Genomic DNA, 23578 nt, shown 5'->3' with positions numbered 1-23578 from the left:
TTAACAATTTTGACAATGTCCTTTTGAGTGTAAAGAAAATAAAAGACTAAAAAACCCAGAGTTAGCCTTTCAGGAATGAGTAAGTCCTGAAACTCCAATGAAGATGAGACAATATTCCGTATTCTCAAGCAGACAGTGAGAGAGGCACTGCCTGAGCTTCCGACACGCTGCACCGGAAGCCCACACCTACTTTCATACCGTAATCTTTCAATAACCACATTTTTCTTGAGTTCATGAACATGCTTCTGGAGTTTCAGTATTCCATTTATGTACATTAATAGAAAGAGGTTTCACATTTTCTCAACTAATCACTAAAGGGCATCATCTTAACAGCACATGGCAAATAACCGCTTCTGTACACAGGTAATAATACTGGCCTGTTTTGGTAGACCCACTGATGCCAATAAAAAAATTCGGAAACACTTTTATACTAAATATGAACTTTTATACTAGTTTCTAAATACTAAATACTATGTAAATTGTAAAAGTACATACTTACTACACACAAAGTATAAATACACCCTTTTATACCAAACATGAAATGCACAATAGTCTCAGAGTTTATGTTTATACCAAACATTAAACGCACAAATCAACTTGGAGTATCCGACTTTCTCTTCGTAATAAAACAAATCCACAGAAACCCTTAACGAGGTCAAAAGAACCACCCAATGTAGTAGGATCAGAACAGCAATGTGGGACAGAGTATAATTATCTTCAATATATTTACCTGAAAAATATAGAACATTGTTGCGCTTACTGGTCAAATGCCCCCCCGCAATATAACACACGATCTATGCAGATTTACTGCGCAGATTTAGCTTTTTAATGGCCCAAACCAGTACCTCAATCCTAGCCAGCCCGCACCAACAGCTAATGCCATACGCAGTTACCGGCCAGAGGTTGAATAGAATGAAACGTCTCTAAGGTACTTCTTAAACCTGAAGCGTTTACTTCATTTTCTTGCTTTTTTTTTTGGCAAAGGGTGAGGGAGTTGCTTATTTGGCACATTGGTTTTTGCCTGTTACTTCATGAGAATTTGAAACACACATGGTAATAAAGGTCAAATAAAAGCACCGTAACAGAAATAGCATCGTAAGAGAAATACCTCCGGGTATTTCTGAGCCGGTAGCCGGGAAACCCTGACACCAGTGACAAAAATCTGCTTCCCTTCAGTGAAGACAAAGCTTTTATCCAACGTCTTTGAAATAGCTACATATTCTTACAGTCTTTTTTTAACCATTTCGAACTACGTGAGAGTTACCCAGGCAAAAATGGGAAACAGAGATCATAGAGAATCCCGGTGTTTGATGAAGACTGGATACCTTAAGAATGACTCTCGTAACTTATGGGCGGAGTTATCCACAGAGAAGAAAAGAACTGCGTTTTTCTTTGCACTTATTTGTACGAGACGTTCGCTTCCCAACATTACGTATAGATAAGGAAACTTTAGAACTTACTTATTTCTCTTAGTTTTGATGCTAAGATCATCGTTTTCATCCTCTGGACAAGAACTAACACATTTATCTGCTAAAAAGAAAGAAATAGTTATTAGATTTGAACTAGATAAATGGGAATACAAATTCCTCAAATTAACCTTTCATTTCTTGTCTTTGGCCGCTGCTCAGGTTTTCACTATTGTTCAGTCTCCATCTCCACGGAGCATTTTATAAATAACACATATTTCATCAGAACCTCAGAATTGCCTTCATCCAAATGAAAGTGACAGCAATAAACCCGACCGTTTTCGTGCTGAAAAAATACTCATTGTTCATCTGTGACACGATTGTTTTAAATCTTGTTAACGTTTCACCCGATCCTCCCTCCCCCCTTCCCTTAAAAACGCAACTGCAAAGGCAACTCTGCAAAGTTATTTCAGTGCTGGCAGCCTGAAGGATTCCACGGTGCTAAGGGGCTCCGGAGCCTCCCTCCTTAAACTAGAACGCTGCTTTTCCACAAGTTCAATGGGCAGTACAGCAAAGCTGCGGAGATACCAACCACCCCCTCCCTCCTGACGCTGCACCGTCACACTCCTGGTTGGGTCTGGAGACACTCGCCCTTGGAGGACGCTGAGGTTGCACGGTCACTCATAACAGATGTGAAGCGTATGGAACAGGTATCTACCGGAAATTATTATTAATTTTTTTTTGACGTATACAAACTGCAGTTTTCATCAAAATTCAAACGGACAGACCACCAGAAGTCACGTCCATCCAGTTTGTGCGGGGGCTCTTCCGTAGCTCACCATGAATTAGCTGAGAAATGTAAAATTCAAACTGTACGTGGTGAGCTCGGGAACATCCGAAGCACCAAACCTCAGCCTTTCTATATTGGATTGGCAATGAAGATGTGTCTTGCTATTTAGGAAACTATGAAAAAAAACACATTAAAAATAAATGTAAAATTGAACTTAGGTTATGGAGATAAAAGGTTTGAATAACTTGATATGGTGAGATCTGATCTCACTGGAATCAGATGGAACTCCAAGACGTCTGCTAGGAAAGGGGTCCAATCTTTGTGCCGCTCAAGCTAACAGAAATTTGGCCGTTTATTTCTAGTTCCAATTTAAGAATCTCATTCTTATCTCCTTTTGTTTCCCTGTTTCAGGGAAATCACACATTTATTAGCGTGCTTTCAGCAAATGTTACCTTTTATTCACGTTCAGTGCGTGGCCGCGGCATGCACTAAGTCGCTGCAAAAGGAAGACCGAAAAGCGAAGAGCCGCCGTGAGGCTGCGGCGCGGGGACAGAGGCCCCTGGGGAGGGAACGCAGGGCAGGTGCGGACCGACACCTCACTGACTCCAACTTAAAACGATAATATGGAGCAATGAATGGCATTCCGAAATGAGGAGTTTGATCTCAACGTTCCTGCCGCTATACCAGCATTGTGAACGCATAACTGAATTCAATCGTGTTTCGAGTACACATAAATTCACTGAAACTATTACCTCTTCCTGGTAAATTCTTCTTGGGGATACCCAATTGAAAATGTAAAGAAATAGGAAAAACAACCTGTAAACTCAGAAGGTGGAACGTAATTCAACAGATATTACAAAGGTATTAATCAGGAGTTGAAGGCCCTGCGGAGGCAGCGGTGACGTTAACTTTAATGAATGCTGCAGGCAATAATATGGAGTGACGGGGTACGGGATGGTGTCTTCCAGGAGAGCTGAAGTTTAGGGTGAGTGGGGAAGCACCACCCTGTTCCTACCGAACCTCACCACTACTAACGAGAAGGAAAAGCCGTGCCCGGGGGCAGCTCCTGCGGTGTCCCCCTCCAGAGCCGGCTGAAGGACCCGCGCCGTGCCACGCTCCGACATGACGCATCCCAACGATGGGATGTTCCTTTAGCCAAGCGAGCACATGGTGGCGAGTCCGGCCCAGGCGGGGACCCTTTCCCATCGGCGTCCCCAGGGGATGGAGCGAACTCACCGGGGACGGCAGACGGGCACGTGCAGTTCTCCAGCTACTCGATGGTGAACTCAAATTTGAAGTCATCTCACGACAAGACCTTTCACAGATTTCTAAAGAGGATACGTAATTCTTAAATTTTGCTGTGAAAAATACGCGAGCTGGGCACTTATAACCTTTAATGACCACATAGCTTTCAGGTAAAAGAACTCTGACACAAGACACCTGATTTCAAGAGTTCGCTTCCACCCGCCGGTGCCCGACACACCTCAGGGTCGGGCAACACCTCGTTGCTCACCGAGGACACCAAATCCCTCTCCCTTCGCCTGCACGACTGCCTGCTCTGGGTATAGTGTCTCGGATAAACGGGCCAAGGTTAGAGGCAGCATCTTCCCTTAAAATTTCAGTGCAACGGAGAACTCCGTGAGACACGGCCAGTGGTATCTCCGTCTCACCCAGGGACCCACCGAATCACACCGCGCCGCCGGACCGCCGGTACGATCACAGACCCACTGCGAAAGGGAAGCGAGGCAGCCGAGCGCAAAACGTAACCACTGATTTAAAGCTTGGAGGAAGAATATTACTTGACAATAATCTTTCCATGAAACCGTGAAGCGGAGCACTGCCCCGGTCCGACGGTCTACCGAGCTCAGTGCTGATTAATTAAACCATTCAGCTAAGCCCGGCCAGGTCGCGAATTCCGCTTCGCTTTCCAGAAGGAAGAGGAAATACGGGCGTTGACCAGGTGAGGTGACGCGGTGTCAGGCCCCGGGCCACCGGCAGCAGGCTGGAAGGGGCGCTGCCACCCCCCGGGCAGCACGGGAGCCCCGGGGCTCCCCCGGCCCTCCTGGGACCGCGCTCGGCGTTTCTGCCTGAACGCTCTCCGGCCCGAAGTATTTGTGGGAACAGAGCAAACTACATCATAACTGGTTTTGAATAGGGATCGCACCAGCTGTGAAGCAGCACGTCATTTTCTCTCGTCAGAATCTCGGTTTTCTTTTAATCAGCTGAAAAAAATACCGCCCTCAGCCCAAACACCCAGACAACCCCTCGGAGCAGGCGGAGGAATGGGAAGAGAGAAAAATGCCTTTCTCCGCCGCAATGAGACAGAACCATTTCAAGGCATATCTGAGGGGAAATCGGGATGTTCTGGTCCGTCTGTGACCGCACGGAGACAGAGGAGTAACCATTCCAGGGGACGGCCCGATGGGAGCCCGTTAGAAAACAGCCGTGACACCCTCATAAATCTCCCTAAGAACTAATACTTTGTGGAGGCGGAGTAATTGATAAATGAGTAATTTTTCATTTACGCCTAAATTATAAATGCACTTGATCTTTCAGCGGAGCGATGCGCAGATAACCCACAGCACCCCATGAATAACTACGCTTGCCAACTTTTTTCATGCCTCTGATTTAAAAATTCTAATTAAAGCTCAGCAGCAGCAACTAAGCTAAATAAATTTGGCAACCATTGTTGCAAACACACAGCTCATTTGTGTTATTTATTTACTCGAGATTATAAGCTAAGAGAAATGGTAACAAATAATTCCTTTCACCTCGGCAGCTAATATATACTAATTATAACCCGACTGTCTCAAATACTGAGCAACCGCAAGTCCCAATTATAGCAAGGAAGATTAAGACTATCAGCAACAACGAAAGCCGTGGTCATAAAGAAACTGGTGAATCAAATCTTGGTGGTACGTATAGCTATTAAATAAATAAAAAGGATGGAACACGCAGCAAAAAATAGATTTTTGAAGTGAAACATATCAACAATGACTTTAGGCTCTTCTTGTTAATTAGTTACAGACCATGAGCAATGACTTTGGCCATCATTGCCCCTTGTCAGTAATTAATTGATCATTCACTATGTCCTGTAATAAAAAACATATGCTGTATTTTTCTCCCGAAGAATGAACTTCAGCAGAAATGCTTTGGAATTTTTAGATACACAGCTCGCGTTATTCAAACCATATCAAAGATGATCTGCATACAAGCACCCGGCGATTGAAATTTATATTGAAAAATGAAATGACATTGTGTGTTGACAAGGACTACACTACTAGAAAACCATTCTTTGTAGCTCTTTTCGGGTAAAATTCTGCTAATACTGATAACGTAAATCCTGATTATCTCTCACTTTTATCTACCTGCAGACACAGCGTTTCACGTCCACAAACGCGCACTCGCAGCCCTTTCGCAGCGGTGACCTGGGAGCTGTGCGTGCGCCGCAGCCCTGGGGGCCGGAGCGTAAAAGGCAGCTCCTCGCCTCGCGAGACCGGCAGTGCTACGCGTCGTGATAAAATACCACACTTTAAAAGAATGACCAAAGTCTCATTTTTTTCCCCCTCCGTTTTTCTAGACCTCACCACTAAAGAACAGCCATCGGCTGACGGAGGCTCTCCACTGAACTGCCGCAGAGCGGAATATTCAAGAATTAGGAGCAGCTCATCAAGAGAAGCAGCGTTTCGTACGCCCGCCGTACGCCGTGAGTCCTCCCGGGACCGGCCGGTCTCGCTGCCACCGCTCCCACGTGAGAGCCAATGTACAGCGTCAGGAAATAAAAGGAGCACTGTCGCGGCACGGAGCAGCTCCCAGTAACGGGGAGTCCACAAAAACCGGTGAAACATAATCTTTGGAGAGAAGTGTGGTGGAACTGACTGCAGAGCCACGACTGCACGGGGAAGCAGAGGCTGGCACGCCGGGCTGCTCCTGGACTGGTCACCATCACGGACGAAATCTGGACTGAACAATGAAAGTATGGAAAGCAGGAAAAAAAGAGAGCCCGGTGAGGAGCACGGGATGGGAAAACTGCCTCGGCGACCTGGCCGTCTTGGGAGGAGCAGACGGTGAACACCTCGGGCGACTGACACGCCATGCCAAGGGACGTTCCTTCAGCTGTACTTGGAGCCACCGAAGACGGGGTACTGCCAATCGGCACGTTGTTCTTTGGCCACACTCTGCCCTTCAGGAATCCACAGAGTTTGGAAGGTGCGGGGCAGAGTCACGTTTAGATGGAAGCACCCACTTCTCCACCAAACCTTTTAGCGCTCATTAGAGGTTTACTACTGGGATTTTCTCACCCCTCTACAACTTGGCTGGATAATCATTAGCTACGGAGTATCTGCTTTTGTGTAACAGCTGAATAATGCATTGGCAATGCACTCCTAATGTACATCCTGGAAATAAGTGTAATAAAACATAAAGACAGTACCTTCCGAGATGTATTTTATACATCAAAGATTCATCTCGTATAAGAAGCCACCTGCTTCTTCACTGCCAATAACGAGAACGTTCCATCCCCCAGCTCAGCACATCAGTGAAAATAAGGGGTTTGCAATAAACACCAATTTTAACGCAATACTATATATGAAATCTCAAAAGGAAAACCACCCTAATTACGGTTATCAAACTTTCACTGAGCGTATTTAGTCACCAAGTTTCATTTGACATTTGAGTTTAAATAGAGGCAAATAATCACAGGGTTTTAGTTACTTGCTGCAGCTTCCAGCTTGCGCTTGTGAGGAGGATCCTCGATGATCCGGTTTATGTCGCCGCGGTGCTTCAGGTCCACCGGCTTCTCCCAGACGGACAGCTGCATTGTAGGGTTGAAGAAGAAGACCCGGTCATCTCCAGTCCAGACTACACACCTATTCCAAGTGATAAACTATGCTTAGATAATGTCAGATACGCCCACGAACAAGAAATTAACCCACCGCCGGCTCATTGCCTCTCCGTTTGCAGCAGGCGGGTGAGACCGCCGGCCTGCCCCGGGCCCCGCCGCCCACGCCGCTCACCTCGGGGACAGCAACTCTCTCCTCATCCATAAAATGTCATAGAAATGGTCCAAACACCCCCCAAAAAAGCAGTAGGTGAAACATTCTATCAAGGCAGGGGAAAAAAAAAACAAGGTGTGGAGGAACGCCGTGGTGCTCACAGGAAGAGAAGCCCCAGGAAAATACATTCCATGTTCTCACGCCGTGGCTGAGAGCAGCAAGCGGCAGAAGCCTCGGCAGCGGGGCTGCGCAGCCGTCCCTGCAATGCCCACGGGCCGGGGCTGTGCCTGCGCCTGGAGGGCGGCCGTGGGAGCCTTATCGGGCTGCACTGGTCACAGGAGGTGTAACACAGGCATGCCCGTAGCATCCCCATGACATCCCTGTGGAAACCCCATGGCATCCCTTTGGCATCCCCATGGCATTCCCGTGGTAACCCTGTGGCAACCCCATGGCATCTTCATGGCACTACCACGGCATCCCCATGGCAACCCCATGGAATCACCAGGACATCCTCACGGTAACCCCGTGGCAACCCCATGGCATCCCCATGGCACCCTCATGGTAACCCCGTGGCAACCCCATGGCATCCCTGTGGCATCCCCACGGCAACCGCATGCCAACCCCATGGCATCCCCATGGCATCACCGTGGCATCACTGCAGCATCACCGTGGCACCTCCGTGGCATCCCCACGGGCTGCCCCCACCCCCTGTGCCAGACAGGCACAACCAGCCCCCGCAGAAGTCTGCCACAAAGGTTTAGGTTGATTTTTATGGGCTCTGTTTCAAGTTAGAAAAACGCGACCAAGTGCTGCTGTCCAAACGGCAGTTCCTTGACTCGGTCAGCTACAGTATGCGTGACAGCGGGTCAGCTTTTTGTCCTGACATTCATTTAAAATCAGCTAAAATAATATTAAAATAAGTATTGCACCATCCTTAATGGACATTCAAAAACCTCAAGTTGTACTTCACTAAATCTATACGTAAATAAACAAACAGAATATCAATCTCAAGGCCACACTTTCTGAATCCTAAAGAAAACTAAGAAACGTCATACACACACTCGGACTTCCTCACACACACACACACATTTATAATAGGAAAATGTTGGTCTCTCTGAAACATAAATACCTGGAAGGGACAAATTTTATCGTTAGAAGGTCTGAGGCTTAACTCTTATTAAAAGCAGGGAACAAAACTGGTTTAAAAAAAAAAATCTGGTCTGAGTAAATACTGCAAATAGGAAAAATGCTCCATCACTGCAGAGTACTGTAATAAGATAATCCAACATACTCCGTGCACCACTGGTAAGACACCGCCATCGATCTTGCCCAAACACGTAATGAAAAACAGATAACGTGGGTGAGAGGCGGTGGGGGAGCGGCAGGGCGCCGGGAGCAGCTCGGCGTGAGGGGGTTACTGAGCCCCAACACCACCACAATTACGTTCTGTGGAGTTACACGTTCTCCCAGCGAACAGGAGCACAACACTGGTTGTACGAACCCGGCTGCGGACTTCAGTCACACTTACAGCCCACGGAAGTTTTGGCATCCCGAATTCAGTGACACGGACGTGACAAATATTTTAATAACATTCTGGGGTTTTTAGTATGTTTTGGATCACAAAAGAGCCTCACGAGACAGATGCTCTAATCCTCTGCTCCACAGTGATTAGGTGGAATCTAATTACCACTCCTCACTTTGTACCTTGGAGCTACAGGAACCTCTGTTCTCCCCAAAACACCGACCCACCAGCCCCGAGCCCCCTCGGCAGGACGCACCAAGGGGCACTTCACGGGAACGTCTCACACCAAGGCTCCACGCTCCCAGAAATGCCACAGTCATCCAAGAAGGAAGGGGAAACATCTTGGGATTTAGCTGAAGAGGACAGATGCGGCTGATTAATATAACTGGGTTACGGTTATCCTTTTATAAATATTCGAATTATGGTCCAACCCTGCCTGGGAGGAAATGCAGCTCCGAAATGCCCCTCACTCTAATTTCCTTCCTCAGCAAGTTTAGAATCATAGAATCATAGAATTGTCCATGTTGGAAGAGACCCCTGGGATCATAGAGTCCAACCATCTACCCTACTCTACAAAGTTCTCCCCTACACCACATCCCCCAACACCACATCCAAACGTCTCTTAAACACATCCAGGGATGGGGACTCAACCACCTCCCTGGGCAGTCTATTCCAATGCCCCACCACTCTTTCTGTGAAAAATTCTTTCCTAATGCTCAGTCTAAATCTACCCTGGTGGAGCCTGAAGCCATTCCCTCTTGTTCTGTCATTAATTACCTGTGAGAAGAGACCAGCACCAACCTCTCTACAGTGTCCTTTCAAATAGTTGTAGAGAGTGATGAGGTCTCCCCTCAGCCTCCTCCTCCTCAAACTAAGCAGTCCCAGCTCCTTCAGCCGCTCTTCAGATGGTTTGTCTGCGAGGCCCTTCACCAGCTTCGTTGCCCTCCTCTGCACTCGCTCCAACACCTCCATATCTCTCTTGTATTGAGGTGCCCAAAACTGGACACCATACTCGAGGTGTGGCCTCACCAGTGCTGAGTACAGGGGCACAATCACCTCCCTACTTCTGCTGGCCACGCTATTTCTAATACAAGCCAGGATGCCGTTGGCTTTCTGGGCCACCTGGGCCCACTGCCGGCTCATGTTCAGCCACGTGTCAATGAGAACCCCCAGGTCTCTTCCTGCCCGGCAGCTTTCCACCCACACCTCCCCAGGCCTGTAGCGCTGCACGGGGTTATTGGGGCCAAGTGCAGGACCTGGGTTTGTACACTGGAGGATTTGAACCGCTCGGGGAACTAGTTGCCAATGACGGTAAACTTGCAATCGGCATCTTGTTTGGGATGTGCCATGGTACCACGTGCACGCGGGACTGTCGAAGTCACTATTTGATTCGAACCAGTGGGTTTGGAGACGTGTGTTCTCCTCTGCCCGTGCGCTGCTGCGCTCACGGCTCCTCTGGCTGCGCACACGGGTCCTGATGGTGCTCGGTAATCACTGAGTATCCCCAGGTCTCGCGTGCCACCACCCCAGGTTACAAACCCTGGGGTCCCTTGTGACACCTCTTCACTTTTGCATGACTAATATAATCTGACATTTAATTTAAAATTAACATCCCTTTCCCCATGTAACATGTCACCTGTTCCTCTTTGGTGTAATAACGGTTTCAATTATCCGCAGGGGCCGCGTGGTATTTTGTTTCAGTCACAGAGCATAAACTGGAAATGCTGATATTGTTATGTTCATATTTCCCTTTAGAAAATTGCAATTTGAGAATGAGCAAGGGCACAAGATGATGATATTAGTGTTGGGGTTTTTTTTTTATTATTTCATAAGATAGGTAAAGTTTGGTAACTTGGATTCCTGAATTTTTTTCTGCCATTAAAAATGAGGCTCTCGCTACTCCTGCCCGGGGCCTGGTGATGCCCCACCAGCCGCGGGCCCCACAGAAGCAGGGAGCCAACCTACGGGTGGGGAGTGGTTGAAGTAAGTTCAGAATTTGTGTTGCATATCTACTTTCAACCTATCAAAAAAAATTGTAAATTGTCATTGAAGCACCCTACAGCCACGTTCCACCACGAGCCACGGGGCGGACGAGATATCGCCACCTCAGAACACAGGACAACTGCCAGCGCGAGGGCTATGCCCCCTCCCTCCGGTCCCAAGGAGCAGGTTTTTATGCCTTTTTTCGCACCCGGAGCGCTCACTGGGTCACTACACAGCCCTCTGGAAACCCAGAAATGTGGGGTTTCTCCCTAGAGAGTGCAATATCACCCGTTTGGATGCGAGTGGTGCACTTTGGGGGAGGCACTGGCTGCCCATCCACCGCTCAGCGGCCACTGCCGGAGAAGAGGGGGTGCGGTGAGATGGCTCTGTGGGTACCATGGGCTATGGCCCCTGTCTTGGAAGGGATGAAACCATAACCTGCCCATGACACCACTGGACTCCAACGGTTCCTCTGTGCTACGCCACAGAGCAGCAACTGTCCAGAGGAGAAACGATTGATGCAAATCACATATTTATGATGTTGAAGACTAAGCAGGACACCAGACTGCGCTTACTGCACTGGTTTGCAAAACGGCACAATACGATAATAACAAGTAACGGCTGATGTCCACGTGCAGTGCCTGAGCCAAAGATCCCAGAGGTGTCAGCCACTGAGGATAACCTCATTATTTCATCCAGCGTACCAATGCATATAGGTAAGGGGGGTAAAAAGTGCTTCTAGACAGCCATTCAGGCCAGAAAGCGAATAAAGGTTTTATCTATTTAAAAATGACACAAGAGCTTTAGTTACCCAACATGTGGTTATCTGAGTGGGAATGTGGTCAGGAAACCTGGCTCATGAGACACAACCTGTTTCCACTGAAATCAACCCCATTCTTGCAAGTCAGTGAGAGTCACCCACTGCCAAGGAAATAACCAGGAGAGAAAGAGAACCTGGCCCTAAAAAGCAACAACATTTCTTAGGAACCTTTCCTCTCCCACCCACCCAAGCGCCACCCAAGCTGAGCTGCCCGAGGAGCACGGCCGGCCACCGCTCCGCTCCCAGCCGGCACGCGGCCGCACGCCCGCAGGACCGCACAGACGAACCATCGGTTGCCTCCTGCCGGCGCTGGTCCCCGGCTGAGCCGCGGCTCCGCCGCACACCGCCCTCACCGCGCAGCTGCCCGGGAGCTGGCTCACGCCGCCCGTGTGGCTCCCTCCCCGCGTTTCCTTATGTACACGGTTAATGAGGAAAAGCTCCAGCAGAACCCGGCGTTGCTACGTAGCACCCAGGGCAGCGCGTCTTCCCCGCGTGCCCGACCCCTCGCGCGTGTCTGGCAAAGGAAACGGCATCGATGGACGGCTTCTAGCGGGTCCGATCGCATCTGCTTACCATGGAGATCCTGGCACTGGAGTGGATGCCACGGGCTTGTTGCCGTTGGATGTGCTGTCATCCTCATTTACTAGTTTAAAAGAATGACCCTTGAAAGACAGATAGAGATTAGTCAACAAATAAAGCCGATGCAGAAGACTGTTATTGTTATACAAATCACTCACTTTAACGTGCAGTGGATTACCCTTATTGCCGTCATTCCACGAGCAGCTTTATGAACAACCAGCTACCTTGAGAATAGCCCAGATAAACGGGAAATAATAAAAACGTCGCCCCACTTACAGCGATACAAATGACTAACCAGCAGATGGGCTTTCGTCCAGGCCAACAGCTCACTGGGGACAGCGGGCGTAACTCTGGGCGCTGCTGCAACGAGGAGAGCCGCCGCGCCAGAAGCGGAGGACGGGGAGTGATGCCCACCCTAACGAGGGGCAGGAGCGGGCAGGAGGGTGCTCCCACCGCCGCCCGCCCCCGGGGCCGTGCACAAAGCGGCAGCGCATGGATGGGAGCGGTGTTGAGATGGCCAGGAGAGGGGTGGCACACGTGGCAGCGGAGCACCGAAGGGCATCGCTTGCACGAGCACAGGAGGAGCAGCGGAGAGAGCCCGGGGAGCAGACACTGCCCCGCAGAGCCCAGAGCCCTCGCTGCCCCCCCCGGCTACTGGCTTCTGCGCAGTCTTTCGGGTACTACAGAAAGACATAATAACAACAGCAAGAGCGACCGTCCCTGGCTTTGATGGAGCGACTGCATCAGTGGACAAGGGGAGAGCTATGGATGTTGTCCATCTGGGCTTCTGTAAGGCCTTTGGAGAGGTATGGATTCGATGGGTGGACTAACAGTCCGGTGGATGAGGAATCGCTTGGATGGTCACATCCAAGGGTAGTGGTCAACGGCTCAATGTCCAGATGGAGATCAGTGACAAGTGGTGGCCCTCAGTGGTCCGTACAGGCAGCAGTACTGTTCAATATCTTCTTCAATGACACAGACAGTGGGATGGAGTGCACTCTCAGCAAGTTTGCAGATGACACCAAGCTGAGTGGTACGGTTGACACGCTGGAGGGAAGGGATGCCACCCAGAGGGACCTGGACAAGCTTGAGAAGTGGGCCTGTGTGAACCTCATGCAGTTCAGCAAGGCCAAGTGCAAGGTCCCACGCCTGGTTCAGGGCAACCCCCGGTATCAACCCAGGCTGGGGATGGAGGGACTGAGAGCAGCACTGAGGAGAAGGACTTGGGGGTACCTGTGGATGAAAAGCTGGACATGGGTGGTCACAGCCCAGCGAGCCCCCGGCACCCCGGGCTGCATCCCCCGCAGCGTGGCCAGCGGGGCGAGGGGGGGATTGTGCCCCTCTGCTGCGCTCTGCTCTGCTCTGGGGAGACCCCCCCCAGTGCTGCCTCCAGCTCGGGGGGTCCCCACAGCAGAAGGACACGGAGCTGTTGGAGTGGGGCCAGAGGAGGCCCCGGAGATGCTGGGAGGGCTGGAGCCCCTCTGCTGGGAGGACAGGCTGGGAGAGGTGGGGGGGGTCAGCCTGGAGAAGAGAAGGCTCCGGGGAGACCTCAGAGCCCCTTCCAGTGCCTAAAGGGGCTCCAGGAGAGCTGGGGACAAACTTTTTAGCAGGGCCACAGAACAAGAGGCAATGGCTTTAAACTAAAAGAGCGGAGATTTAGACTAAATACAAGGAAGAAATGTTTTACGCTGAGGGCGGTGAGCCCCTGGCGCAGGTTGCCCAGAAGGTGGGAGATGCCCCATCCCTGGAGGTGGTCAAGGCCAGGTCGGACGGGGCTCTGAGCAACCCGATGTAGTTGAAGATGTTTCTGCCCAGGGCAGGGGTTGGACTAGATGACCTTTAAAGGTCCTATCCAACCCCGACCACTCCATGACTCCATGATCCTGCGGCTTCAGCCAGCAGTACCCCCCCGACAGAGGGGACCTGGCCGCACTGCTGCCCCCACCGAACCCCGCTGCGGCAGGGTTGGGCCGCTCTGCACGAGGCCGGCCGTGCGGACGGAGCACCGGCCACCGCAGGGGGGGCGTAGGGCACAGCCGACAAGCGCGGGCAGCGTTTCACCGGCTGAAGAACGGCTGTTTACTGCAGTGGCTCACGAACTGCTCTGCGAGGGGGGGGGGGGGGGAAGGCAGCGATCCAGCTCAGTGCGGTATCAAAACAGGAGAGGCACGTACTTAATTAAAAAATAATAAAGCGTATGTCCAGAGGTCTTCACCTTGAAAGCATCTTACAACTTAAAGCCCTAAGGAACGTGTCCGAGCACCGGCGCAGCTGCACGTGTGGGAACACCACGGCGCCCGGTGGGCAGGGGAGGTTTCCGGCACAGAGCCCAAAGACGCAGCGCGACAAGAAGGTGCCGAACGGAAACGAACGGCCCAGCAGCTCGGTCCCCCTCCTCCCGCAGGACACAGCTCCGGCTGCAAAAAGCCTGAGCGGAGGGAGCAGGAGCGCGGGGGAAGAGACCACCCCCGCTCCCGGGCGCCTTCCAGCGTCTTCCACGCTGCTGCTTTGGGAGCCTGCGATGTTCTCCCACACCCCCGCGCTCGGATAAAGGTTCCCCTCATTTAGCTGTAGCCTTTTGCATGAAGTCCGCGTGAGCTGTGCAGAAAGGCCGTATTTCCATCTATCTCACAGAAGCTGGGAGTATGACTCAGGTTCTTTTCTTCCATACAATAATCCAGGCTTTTGTGTAAAGAGCTAATGAAGTCACACACATACAGTGTTATCCATCTGTAAGTTGCACATAATATTTGCTCTCTGTTTATGTTCACCCGACAGTGTTATTTGAGGGCTGTGCAATCACCTGTAAAGGAGGGCTGCAGAAGTGCGCGGCGTTTTAAATGAGCAACACCAAAAAGGTGGGGGCCGGGAAAAACCCTCCTGCCTGGAGGTGGGGCTGACGCCGAGATGAGCAGCAGGACGGCCGGCGAGGGCACCCTGCCCTGCGCGGGGGCCGCCCCAGCCCCGCGGCTCCCTGCCGCCGCAGCCAGGCACAGAGAATCCCGGACACCCTCTTCCTGCACTTCGGCTTCTCAGGACACGAATTGTTGTCCCGGGCGGTGTCACACCTCCACATTTGCACACACACACACACACCCCCCATAGACTCGCTTCTCCTCCAGCGTGGGGAGAAAGCCAGCCGCGAGCATCCCGCTGACACCCACGCCACAGCGCAGGGCTCCTACGAAGCACCGAGATAAATTATAAATAGATAACTCTATAAAATCGACCATAGGGAACGATTCCCTATCACCAGCAGGGCTCCAGTCACGGGACGGTCCTTTATCCTGACTGCGATTTGTACAGTTCAACAGCTTAAAGAGGTTTTTAAAAGAAGAAACGCCAGTGCAGACCTTATCGCCATCGCTCTCCACGGGGGTACTCTTCCTCTCCGTGTGTAAAATGAAGGTCGGTGCGCAGGGGGATCTACTCGGTTCTTTGCCGTCATCTGGGAGGGGAAAGGATTTCTTTTTAATGTGCAGCAAATACATTCCCAACAATCCAAAACTTGCAAAGAAAAAACCAAACCACTGCCTGTGGCTCCAAATCTCCTCACCTCCTCCTCCGCCCTCGCTCCTTTATTTACACGGCTACGCGTGTGCGGAGGACCATACCACCTCCCTAAGCATCACGCCGGACTTTAACGGGACGTATTCACGTACTTTACCGCGAGGCTTTTACTGCACTGAGCTTTTTGTCCTGCCTTCCCTGAACAAAACCCTTTGTCCCATGGGCCATGCGCACCTCCCCGGGGGCACGGCCGCCCCCCGCAGCCCGGAGACACCGCGCTGCTCGGGGTCAACCTCCGCAGGAACCCCCCGGAGCCCTTCACTGCATTTCCACTGGACGCAGTTGTAAGAACACACTCAGCTGTCCCCATCCCGCAACGCTGAGCACTAAAGTCTTTCCACTGGCTACAAAATCTGTACCTTTTGGGAACAGAGAGGCCACAAGGGACAGTGAGGAAAGGCAAAAAGGCAGCAGCTACGAGGTACAGACCTAACAACGAGTGAAAAGTAGTTTTGACAGTAAGAAACTAAAAAAGACACTCTTTTTTTTTCCTTTTTGGTTCTCTTTATTCATCATCTTGTCCCTCCACACATCTATGGGGGTTTGAGCAGGTTCCCCCTCGTCCCCTGGCCCATCCCGCCGGCAGGACGAGGTACGTATACTCCTTGTAGGAGAAGCGGTGCGGGGGCCGGCGCAGGCAGCCCCCTCCCACTGCTTCTTCCCCCCCCCAGCCGCGGGAGCAGAGCGGGGACAGCAGCGCCTCGCGCACATACGGCCCCGGCACTTCTGCCTTAGAGCCTGCAAAATTTTACACACAGTTAAACAACAAACAGTGGTGATGTTTCAACTCCCTCATGGTAAAAACTCCACGAGCAATACATAATCATAACCAAGCACTGATTGGGGTAATGGTTTTAAACTGGAAGAGGGGAGATTTAGATGAGATGTTCAGGAGGAATTCTTGGCTGTGGGGGCGGTGAGCCCCCGGCGCAGGGTGCCCCGAGGAGCTGTGGCTGCCCCATCCCTGGAGGGGTTCAAGGCCGGGTTGGACGGGGCTGGGAGCGACCTGGGCTGGGGGGAGGTGGCCCTGCCCAGGGGGGTGGAACGAGATGATCTTCAAGGTCCCTTCCAACCTCCACCCTTCTATGACTCTTGTGCATATGTGCCTGAAGAGCTCCAGCACAGTGATAAAACTGCCAGAGGAGGCTCAAACCTCTCAGGAGTGGGGACTGTGGGGTTCCGTCCCCGTGCACAGCTCTGCACACCCCCAGCTCTGCGGGGAGCCCCCCACCCGCCACCCCAGCTCTGCGCATGGCCACCACGGGCTCCCCGGGGAGCTCCAGCGCAGCCATACACTGCAAACACGGGCCGGTACTATCCGGATCAGGAGCGCCATAACGAGCACGAGCCGTGACATACCTCACCCCTTCTCCATCTCAGGACGTACGGAGCGCCTTCTGTCTGCCAAAGAGACTAAAGCGACTTTGGTATAGTCACTTCAAGAAACTATTTGCAAGCACTGCTTTTCTAGGACTGCGTATCATATAGCAGATCCACACGTCAAAATACCATCTAATTGATTTTAAAATTACTCAGACCACAGAATGGGCACACGCGCAACAGGAGCTACACCGAGGAACAGGCTGGAGTCTCCGCCATTTCACTCTGCTTCGCCGTGGGATACAGCACAATAATAAAAATTTAAATATATGTCATTTTCCTCAGAAGACAACTTACTCAATTTTTATGGGTAGTGAAAAGGAAGATTTACAAACCATATCAATTAATTTCCATACTAAAGGAGCTCGGAGTAGGGAGCAGCTAATACATATCAAAAAGGTCTCCAAATTTATCGTTCTTCACGAGACGTCTGTTAACGGGGAATCAAAGCATTACCAGGCGCATTGGTCTTCGAGTGCAATAAAGTCAGACGCAGCTTCAGCCCACCGCTGCCCGCTGGAGAGGTGACAGGAATGCCAGCAGAGTGTTTGGGAGGGCCGGGGACAGCGGAGGGACAACGCGGGACCCCGCGGGGACCGGCCCCGCCAGCGGCAGTGCCGCCCACCAGCGCCCGGAGAGGCGGGAGGCGGCCGCTGGCGCCGGCAAACGGCGGCACCCACCACCATAGAGCCCCGCGAGAGGAACGGCGACACGGCGAGAGCACAGCCGAGGAGCGGGATGCTTCTCGCAGGCACCGCTCTCGGGGGTCTGGAGGCACAAATTGGGCACCTGGCTGAAATTACACTTTGCCAATATGTTCTCCAGCTCTGAAACACGGCAGAAGAAAGATGACGTGTAGTTTCTTTGCCCTGTGCTTTGCCACCACTCCGTCTCTCCCGCTGCTGTTCCCCTGGGATAGCCGTGGTGGCTCGTTCTCGGCTCCCACGGCGTGCTACGAGCCAGCCCTGCGCGGCACGGCAGGCACAAGGCGCCCGCACAGCCTCCCTCCTTGCTGAAGAGGCTTTGAACCCAAAATGTTAGCGTGCCTCCTGGAAATACGTCCAGAGAGGACGAAAGGAACCTTGAGACATCCCCTCTGCAGCAAATGTTCCTTTTTGATTTTGCAGCAGTTTAAAGGCAGCCGGAACAGCCCGGCTTTGGGTCGGCTTTTGCAGGTGCACAGCTGGCGCTGGCCACGTTCTGCGGGCGCACATCTGGCGCTGGCCACGTTCTGCGGGCGCACATCTGGCGCTGGCCACGTTCTGCAGATACACAGCTGGTGCTGGCCACGTTCTGTGGGCACACATCTGGCGCTGGTCACATTCTGTACGTACACAGCTGGTGCTGGACATGTTCTGTGGGTGAACATCTGGCGCTGGCCATGTTCTGCGGGCGCACAGCTGGCGCTGGGCCGAGGGCACCCCGGCCAACCATGTGCTGGGAGCCTTTGAGCGCACCGCTGCTGAGTGGCACCGCAGGTCTCAGCATTTCCAGCTCTCGACTCTTCTGCTCTTGCCATGAAATAATCACAGAATCATAGAGCCGTTATGGCTGGAAAAGACCTTTAAGATCACCAGTTCCAACCGCTGTCTAACTCTCCCGGGCCCACTTCTAACCCATGTCCCTGAGCACCACATCTAGACGGCTTTTAAACACACCCAGGGATGGCGATTCCACCCCTTCCCTCGTCCAGTCTTTGAGAACCCTTTCCATGTAGAAGTTTTTCCTAATGTCTAACCTAAACCTCCCCTGGCACAACTTGCCATTTCCTCTTGTCCTGTCGGCTGTAACTCGAATCCCTGAAGCAACAACTCTGGAAGGCCAATTAGCTGCTGACGAAACAGCCACAACCAAATTGCTGTTCGGGTCCTGTCACTCGAACCCGGAGCAGCTGGACGTGGAGCAGCGCGCTTGGGAAACAATGCTTAACGCACCCTGCGTTTATTTTTTCTCTTAACAGGGAAAGCACATCAACCCTTCTTCCAGCTCCGCTTCTTTCTCTTTTTAACTATTTCTCTAATCCCAGAAAAAAAGCTTTTTAGTAGTAGTAGTAGTAGTTTGATTCTTTTATAGTCTTCATTACCACGTTGGTTTAAGAAGTAGCCAAGATCTTTCACTCACGTATACGCATATGCACACAAGCACGAGGAACACGAAAAGGCATTTACCTAGCTGAGGTCAACTTTTAATGAATCATTACGAGCATTACTACAAACGCATGAATGTCAATTGACAGATTTGAAAAAACTGTTGCAAAAGTGAAATTGGGCAGAGGAGTTTCATAGAATCATAGAATAGAATCAGAATTGTCCAGGTTGGAAGAGACCCCTGGGATCATCGAGTCCAACCATCCACCCCACTCTGCAAAGTTCTCCCCTACACCATATCCCCCAACACCACTACACAGTTTCCTACAGTTGATACTGAGGAAACGAAATCGGAGCGAGAGCCTGAACTGCTCGCGCAGCTCCGGGAGCTCCGCTTTGAGACGTACGACCTACGGTGCAATCGCCTCTCCCGCGGCTGCCCTTCCCCTGCTCTTCAGTAACTGAGGGGTGGCTCAAAGTGCGGCGCACAACTCCGTACAACTCTCTGACAGGGGGGTGCAGAGAGGTGGGAGTTCTGTCAAGTAATAGGGGATAGAACAAGAGGAAATGGCTTCAAGTTGCGCCGGGGGGAGTTTAGATTGGATATTGGGAAGAATTTCTTTACTGAAAGGGTCATCAGGCACTGGGACGCGTGAGCCGGGGCAGTGGTGGAGTCCCTGTCCCTGGAGGGACTTAGGGGTCGTGTAGATACAGTGCTCAGGGACGTGGGTTGGTGGTGGGTTGGCAGTGTTGGGGTAATGATTGTACCGGGTGATCTTACAGGGCTTTTCCAATCTGGGAGATGCTGTGATTGTGGTTCTGTGCACGGGGGCGCCGGTGGGGACCCAGCCGGGAGGCTCTCGTGCAGGGGCAGCCAGTCCCACTCCCCTTTGAACCTTACACGTCTTCGGCGTGGCGACACTCCGTGCTGCCAAGGCCCAAGGCTGTGAGGTCCCTCACAGCAGCGCCGAAGCCCCAGAGAGGGACTCGGGTGCTGCAGCTTTTGCCCGAAACGGAGCATCACCGGTGCAGCACGTGTAGGTGAACTTCTGCAGCGCACAGTTCATTAGGCACTCACACAATAAATATACTTCCACAAAATTTTGGAGGATCAGCACATAATAAAATAAGATGGAAATAAAAAAAAATAAAATAAAAAAAAAAAAAGAAAGCCCTGAAAGTCACTGTGCACGTCAGGAGTCATTTATTTTTATATCTCTGGTTGAACATTGTGACCATTTTCCCTAAGAATAACGTCAAAAGAAAACCAGTTCGAGCCCGTGCTTCGGCCCTGGAGCTCCGGCGTCCCCGCGGAGCTCGGGGCCCGGCGTGCTGCCCGGGCTGTGCCGAGGAGGGATGCCGCGCCGCGCCGGAGCCGCCGGCCCAGGGGCGGGAGGAGGGCGGCGCGGCCGAGGCGCTGACCCACTCGCCTGCCCGAGGAGGGTACCGAGCACACCTCTGTCAGGACTTCTCCCACCGTGAGAGATATCCTCTCCCCGGCACACGCGGGGGAAGGACAGCCAGCGAGGCACGTGCTTACCCTCCACTGGCAGCCGGAGCGCATCTTTGCTCAGGTTCACTTTTTTTCTCGTTAATCAACCTTCCCCCCCCCCCCCCGTCTTTAACTTAAGCGCATAAATAAACTGCAGTCTGACAATTAAGCCACCACATATTTCCAACATAATCATGCAGCTTTTTTCGCCCCTAACCTTAGCGGCGTAATTACTAACGATGTGTTCCCGCACTTGCCGTTACGCGGCCGAAGGATGCGCTGGAGACGGGAGGATAAAGATATCTGATTAAAGAGACTTCTCTCAGGCTCCACGGCAGGCAGAGACGCATGAATAATTCACACTACGGAAAGTAAAGGTGAAGTAGCAAAACTATCTCGGGTATATCACAGAGGACGTAGGTGTATGATCATAAACATCTTATTAAAAGCAGAATTAGAGAGGGAGAGGAAGGGGAAGAGAGAAAAGGGAAAAGGGAAGAAGGGAGAGGGGTTCATTCCAGAAGCAGCTATGGAGAAGAGAGAAAAAAAAAATTGTTTTGCAAACATATTTAGAGGCCAAACCTCCGTTAATCTCAAAGGAAGTTTAAAATTTTCATTCTAAATGTTTCAGAGAATTGGATTTACTTCAAGTGCACCCATCTAAACACTCAGGTTTTTTATTATCCCACCAGCACCTCTGCAGCTCAGTTCCGTCTCTCCCCACAACCTTATTGCTTTTGGGTTTGGGATTAGCCTAAATCCCATATCTGACGGACCCACAGGTCCTCCTCTGTTGGTTCTGGCTTGAGCCACGTGTGGGATTTCAGTGCCGGCTACGAGAGCCAGGCCCGTGCCCTGCTCCCACCTGCAGCCCATCATCACCGCTTCGGGGAATCACATCCTGCTCCCGCTCCTGCCCACACACTGTGTTTCACCCTTTAACTTGTGTCTATTTTCTGCTTTCACCAGTTTTGCCGTGCTCTGCCAAACGCTGTCTCCCCTCTTAGAACAAGTCTCCTTGAGCAGTGCTTTTCTCCTTCTGTAGCCATCTCTTCCTACTCATCCCTCTATTTTTCTGGAGATTGGTAATGGGAACAGTAGAATAACACGGACAAATTCTTTGTCCACTGTACCGTACCGTGGGCTATACGCCTGCTGCAGAGTTCAAGGACAAACGCATTTCACGGCTGGCCTCTGCAGGCACACAGCCAGCACCGCCCCAGAGATGCTGTTTGCCACTACCCTGAAAACAGTTTCTTTGTTAAAGAAGGAAAAGCCGAAGGAAAACCCCTACCAGCACACTCCCTCGGACACCGTGCAGGGCGGGCAGCGTACCATCCCCACCTCCCACACCGCCTCCATGCATTCGTTTCCCACGGAGCTGCGCAGGCAGGAGCATCACTAGGAGCATCATGATGAGCATCGGTTACGAGCATCACGACGAGCACCGCTACGAGCATCGGCTGTGAGCATCACGACAAGCATCACAACGAGCACCGCTACAAGTATCACGACGAGCACCGCGACGAGCACCGCGACGAGTATCACGACGAGCACCGCGACGAGCACCGCTACGAGCACCACGACGAGTATCACGACGAGCACTGCGACGAGCACCGCGACGAGTATCACGATGAGCACCGCGACGAGCACCGCAACGAGCACCGCTACGAGCACCGCTACGAGTTTCACGACGAGCACCGCTACGAGTATCACGACGAGCACCGCTACGAGTATCACGACGAGCGCCGCTACGAGTATCACGACAAGCGCCGCTACGAGTATCACGACAAGCGCCGCTACGAGTATCACGACAAGCGCCGCTATGAGCACTACTGTAAGCATCACAACAAGCATCGCTACGAGCATCATGATGAGCATCGGCTATGAGCATCACAACAAGCATCGGCTATGAGCATCACAACAAGCATCGCTACGAGCATCGCTACGAGCATCGCATCCCACACAGCAGCACCAGCTCCCACCACCACCAGGCACAGCACAGGGTCCCCATTCCTTTGCGTCCTCCCTCCCTGAGCACGAGGCGGCCGCACGCCCATCGCGGGGTGTTTCTACCTGGTTCTGCATTTCCCCCTCGTTTAAGCCTCTGTACCAGTTCTCAGCCTCTCCCGCTGCTTCCGCAGCCCTGCCAGCCAGCCCAGGCAAAGCCGGGCTCCGAGTCAGAGACCTTCGCTGAGTCTTGCTGACGTTCCTTCCTCTGCTCTTTACTTGTGATTCACTTTAAATATCAAGATCTCAGCCCTCGTCTTCAAGGCACTTAACGATCTGAGCTGTGAATACCCATAAAATCATGCAGAGCTCTGGGAGGGCGGTAGTTACAGCTCCGCCTCTCTTGTACCGACTGTAATGCAAAAAAGTCATATTTGTACTTGAGACTGGACTTCTCCAGCTTCCAACGCAGAAATAAATGTGTACTGGAAGACAGGACCGTTGCAAAGTTTACTCATTCTGCTCCAGAAATTGAGAAAATTGTATTCATTTTGCTTCAGAGAAAGAGGGATTTGGTGTTGTCACGAGCAAAATCCAGCCCTGGCAAGCCTTGCTGAACAGTTGCCTCCTTAGAAACCACGCCAAAGAGAGGCTTATCTATACTGCAAAACAAAAGCATGGCTGTAATGCCATGGAAAATCTGTATGTTGCTTAATACTGCCGCTCGTGGCTGAGCGGGTTGGTATTCCAGTTGTCCACCCTAGTCCTCTCTTAGAAACAACTACCTCCGTTTCGGTGCTCCAAGGCTGGAGACACTCCATGAATACATTTTTCAAGGTCCAGAGCTTTAAAAACCCAACAAAACCAACAAACAAACTAACAAAAAAACCCCACAAACTCGGAGGACGGTATCTTCTGACACCATCTCTGCCCCCTGACTGTCCATCCGGCCCACGCTGGTGACTCGGAGGAGGCTGGCTCGCTTGACTTTGCCCCCAGGTACGG

At 51.7% G+C, this 23578-nt stretch overlaps 1 protein-coding gene across 1 annotated transcript in view; it reads right to left on the bottom strand.

Moving 5' to 3' along the window:
• The window catches only part of TCERG1L (transcription elongation regulator 1 like), a gene marked incomplete at both ends in the record, with an annotated part of 100635 nt that overhangs the window by 14868 nt on the left and 62189 nt on the right, over positions 1–23578 (bottom strand). Inside the window, 4 exons of the mRNA XM_082486561.1 lie at positions 1461–1530; positions 6910–7064; positions 12089–12177; positions 15448–15542. Of these exons, the coding sequence (XP_082342687.1) occupies positions 1461–1530; positions 6910–7064; positions 12089–12177; positions 15448–15542 (409 nt within the window). The remainder of the gene's footprint in view (positions 1–1460; positions 1531–6909; positions 7065–12088; positions 12178–15447; positions 15543–23578) is intronic.

Source organism: Vanellus vanellus (assembly GCF_965231255.1).
Source record: "Vanellus vanellus genome assembly, chromosome: 7".
In the NCBI taxonomy this organism is placed as follows: domain Eukaryota; kingdom Metazoa; phylum Chordata; class Aves; order Charadriiformes; family Charadriidae; genus Vanellus; species Vanellus vanellus.
The sequence above is the reverse complement of the archived record's forward strand: the minus strand, read 5'-3'. Positions and strand labels throughout refer to the sequence as shown.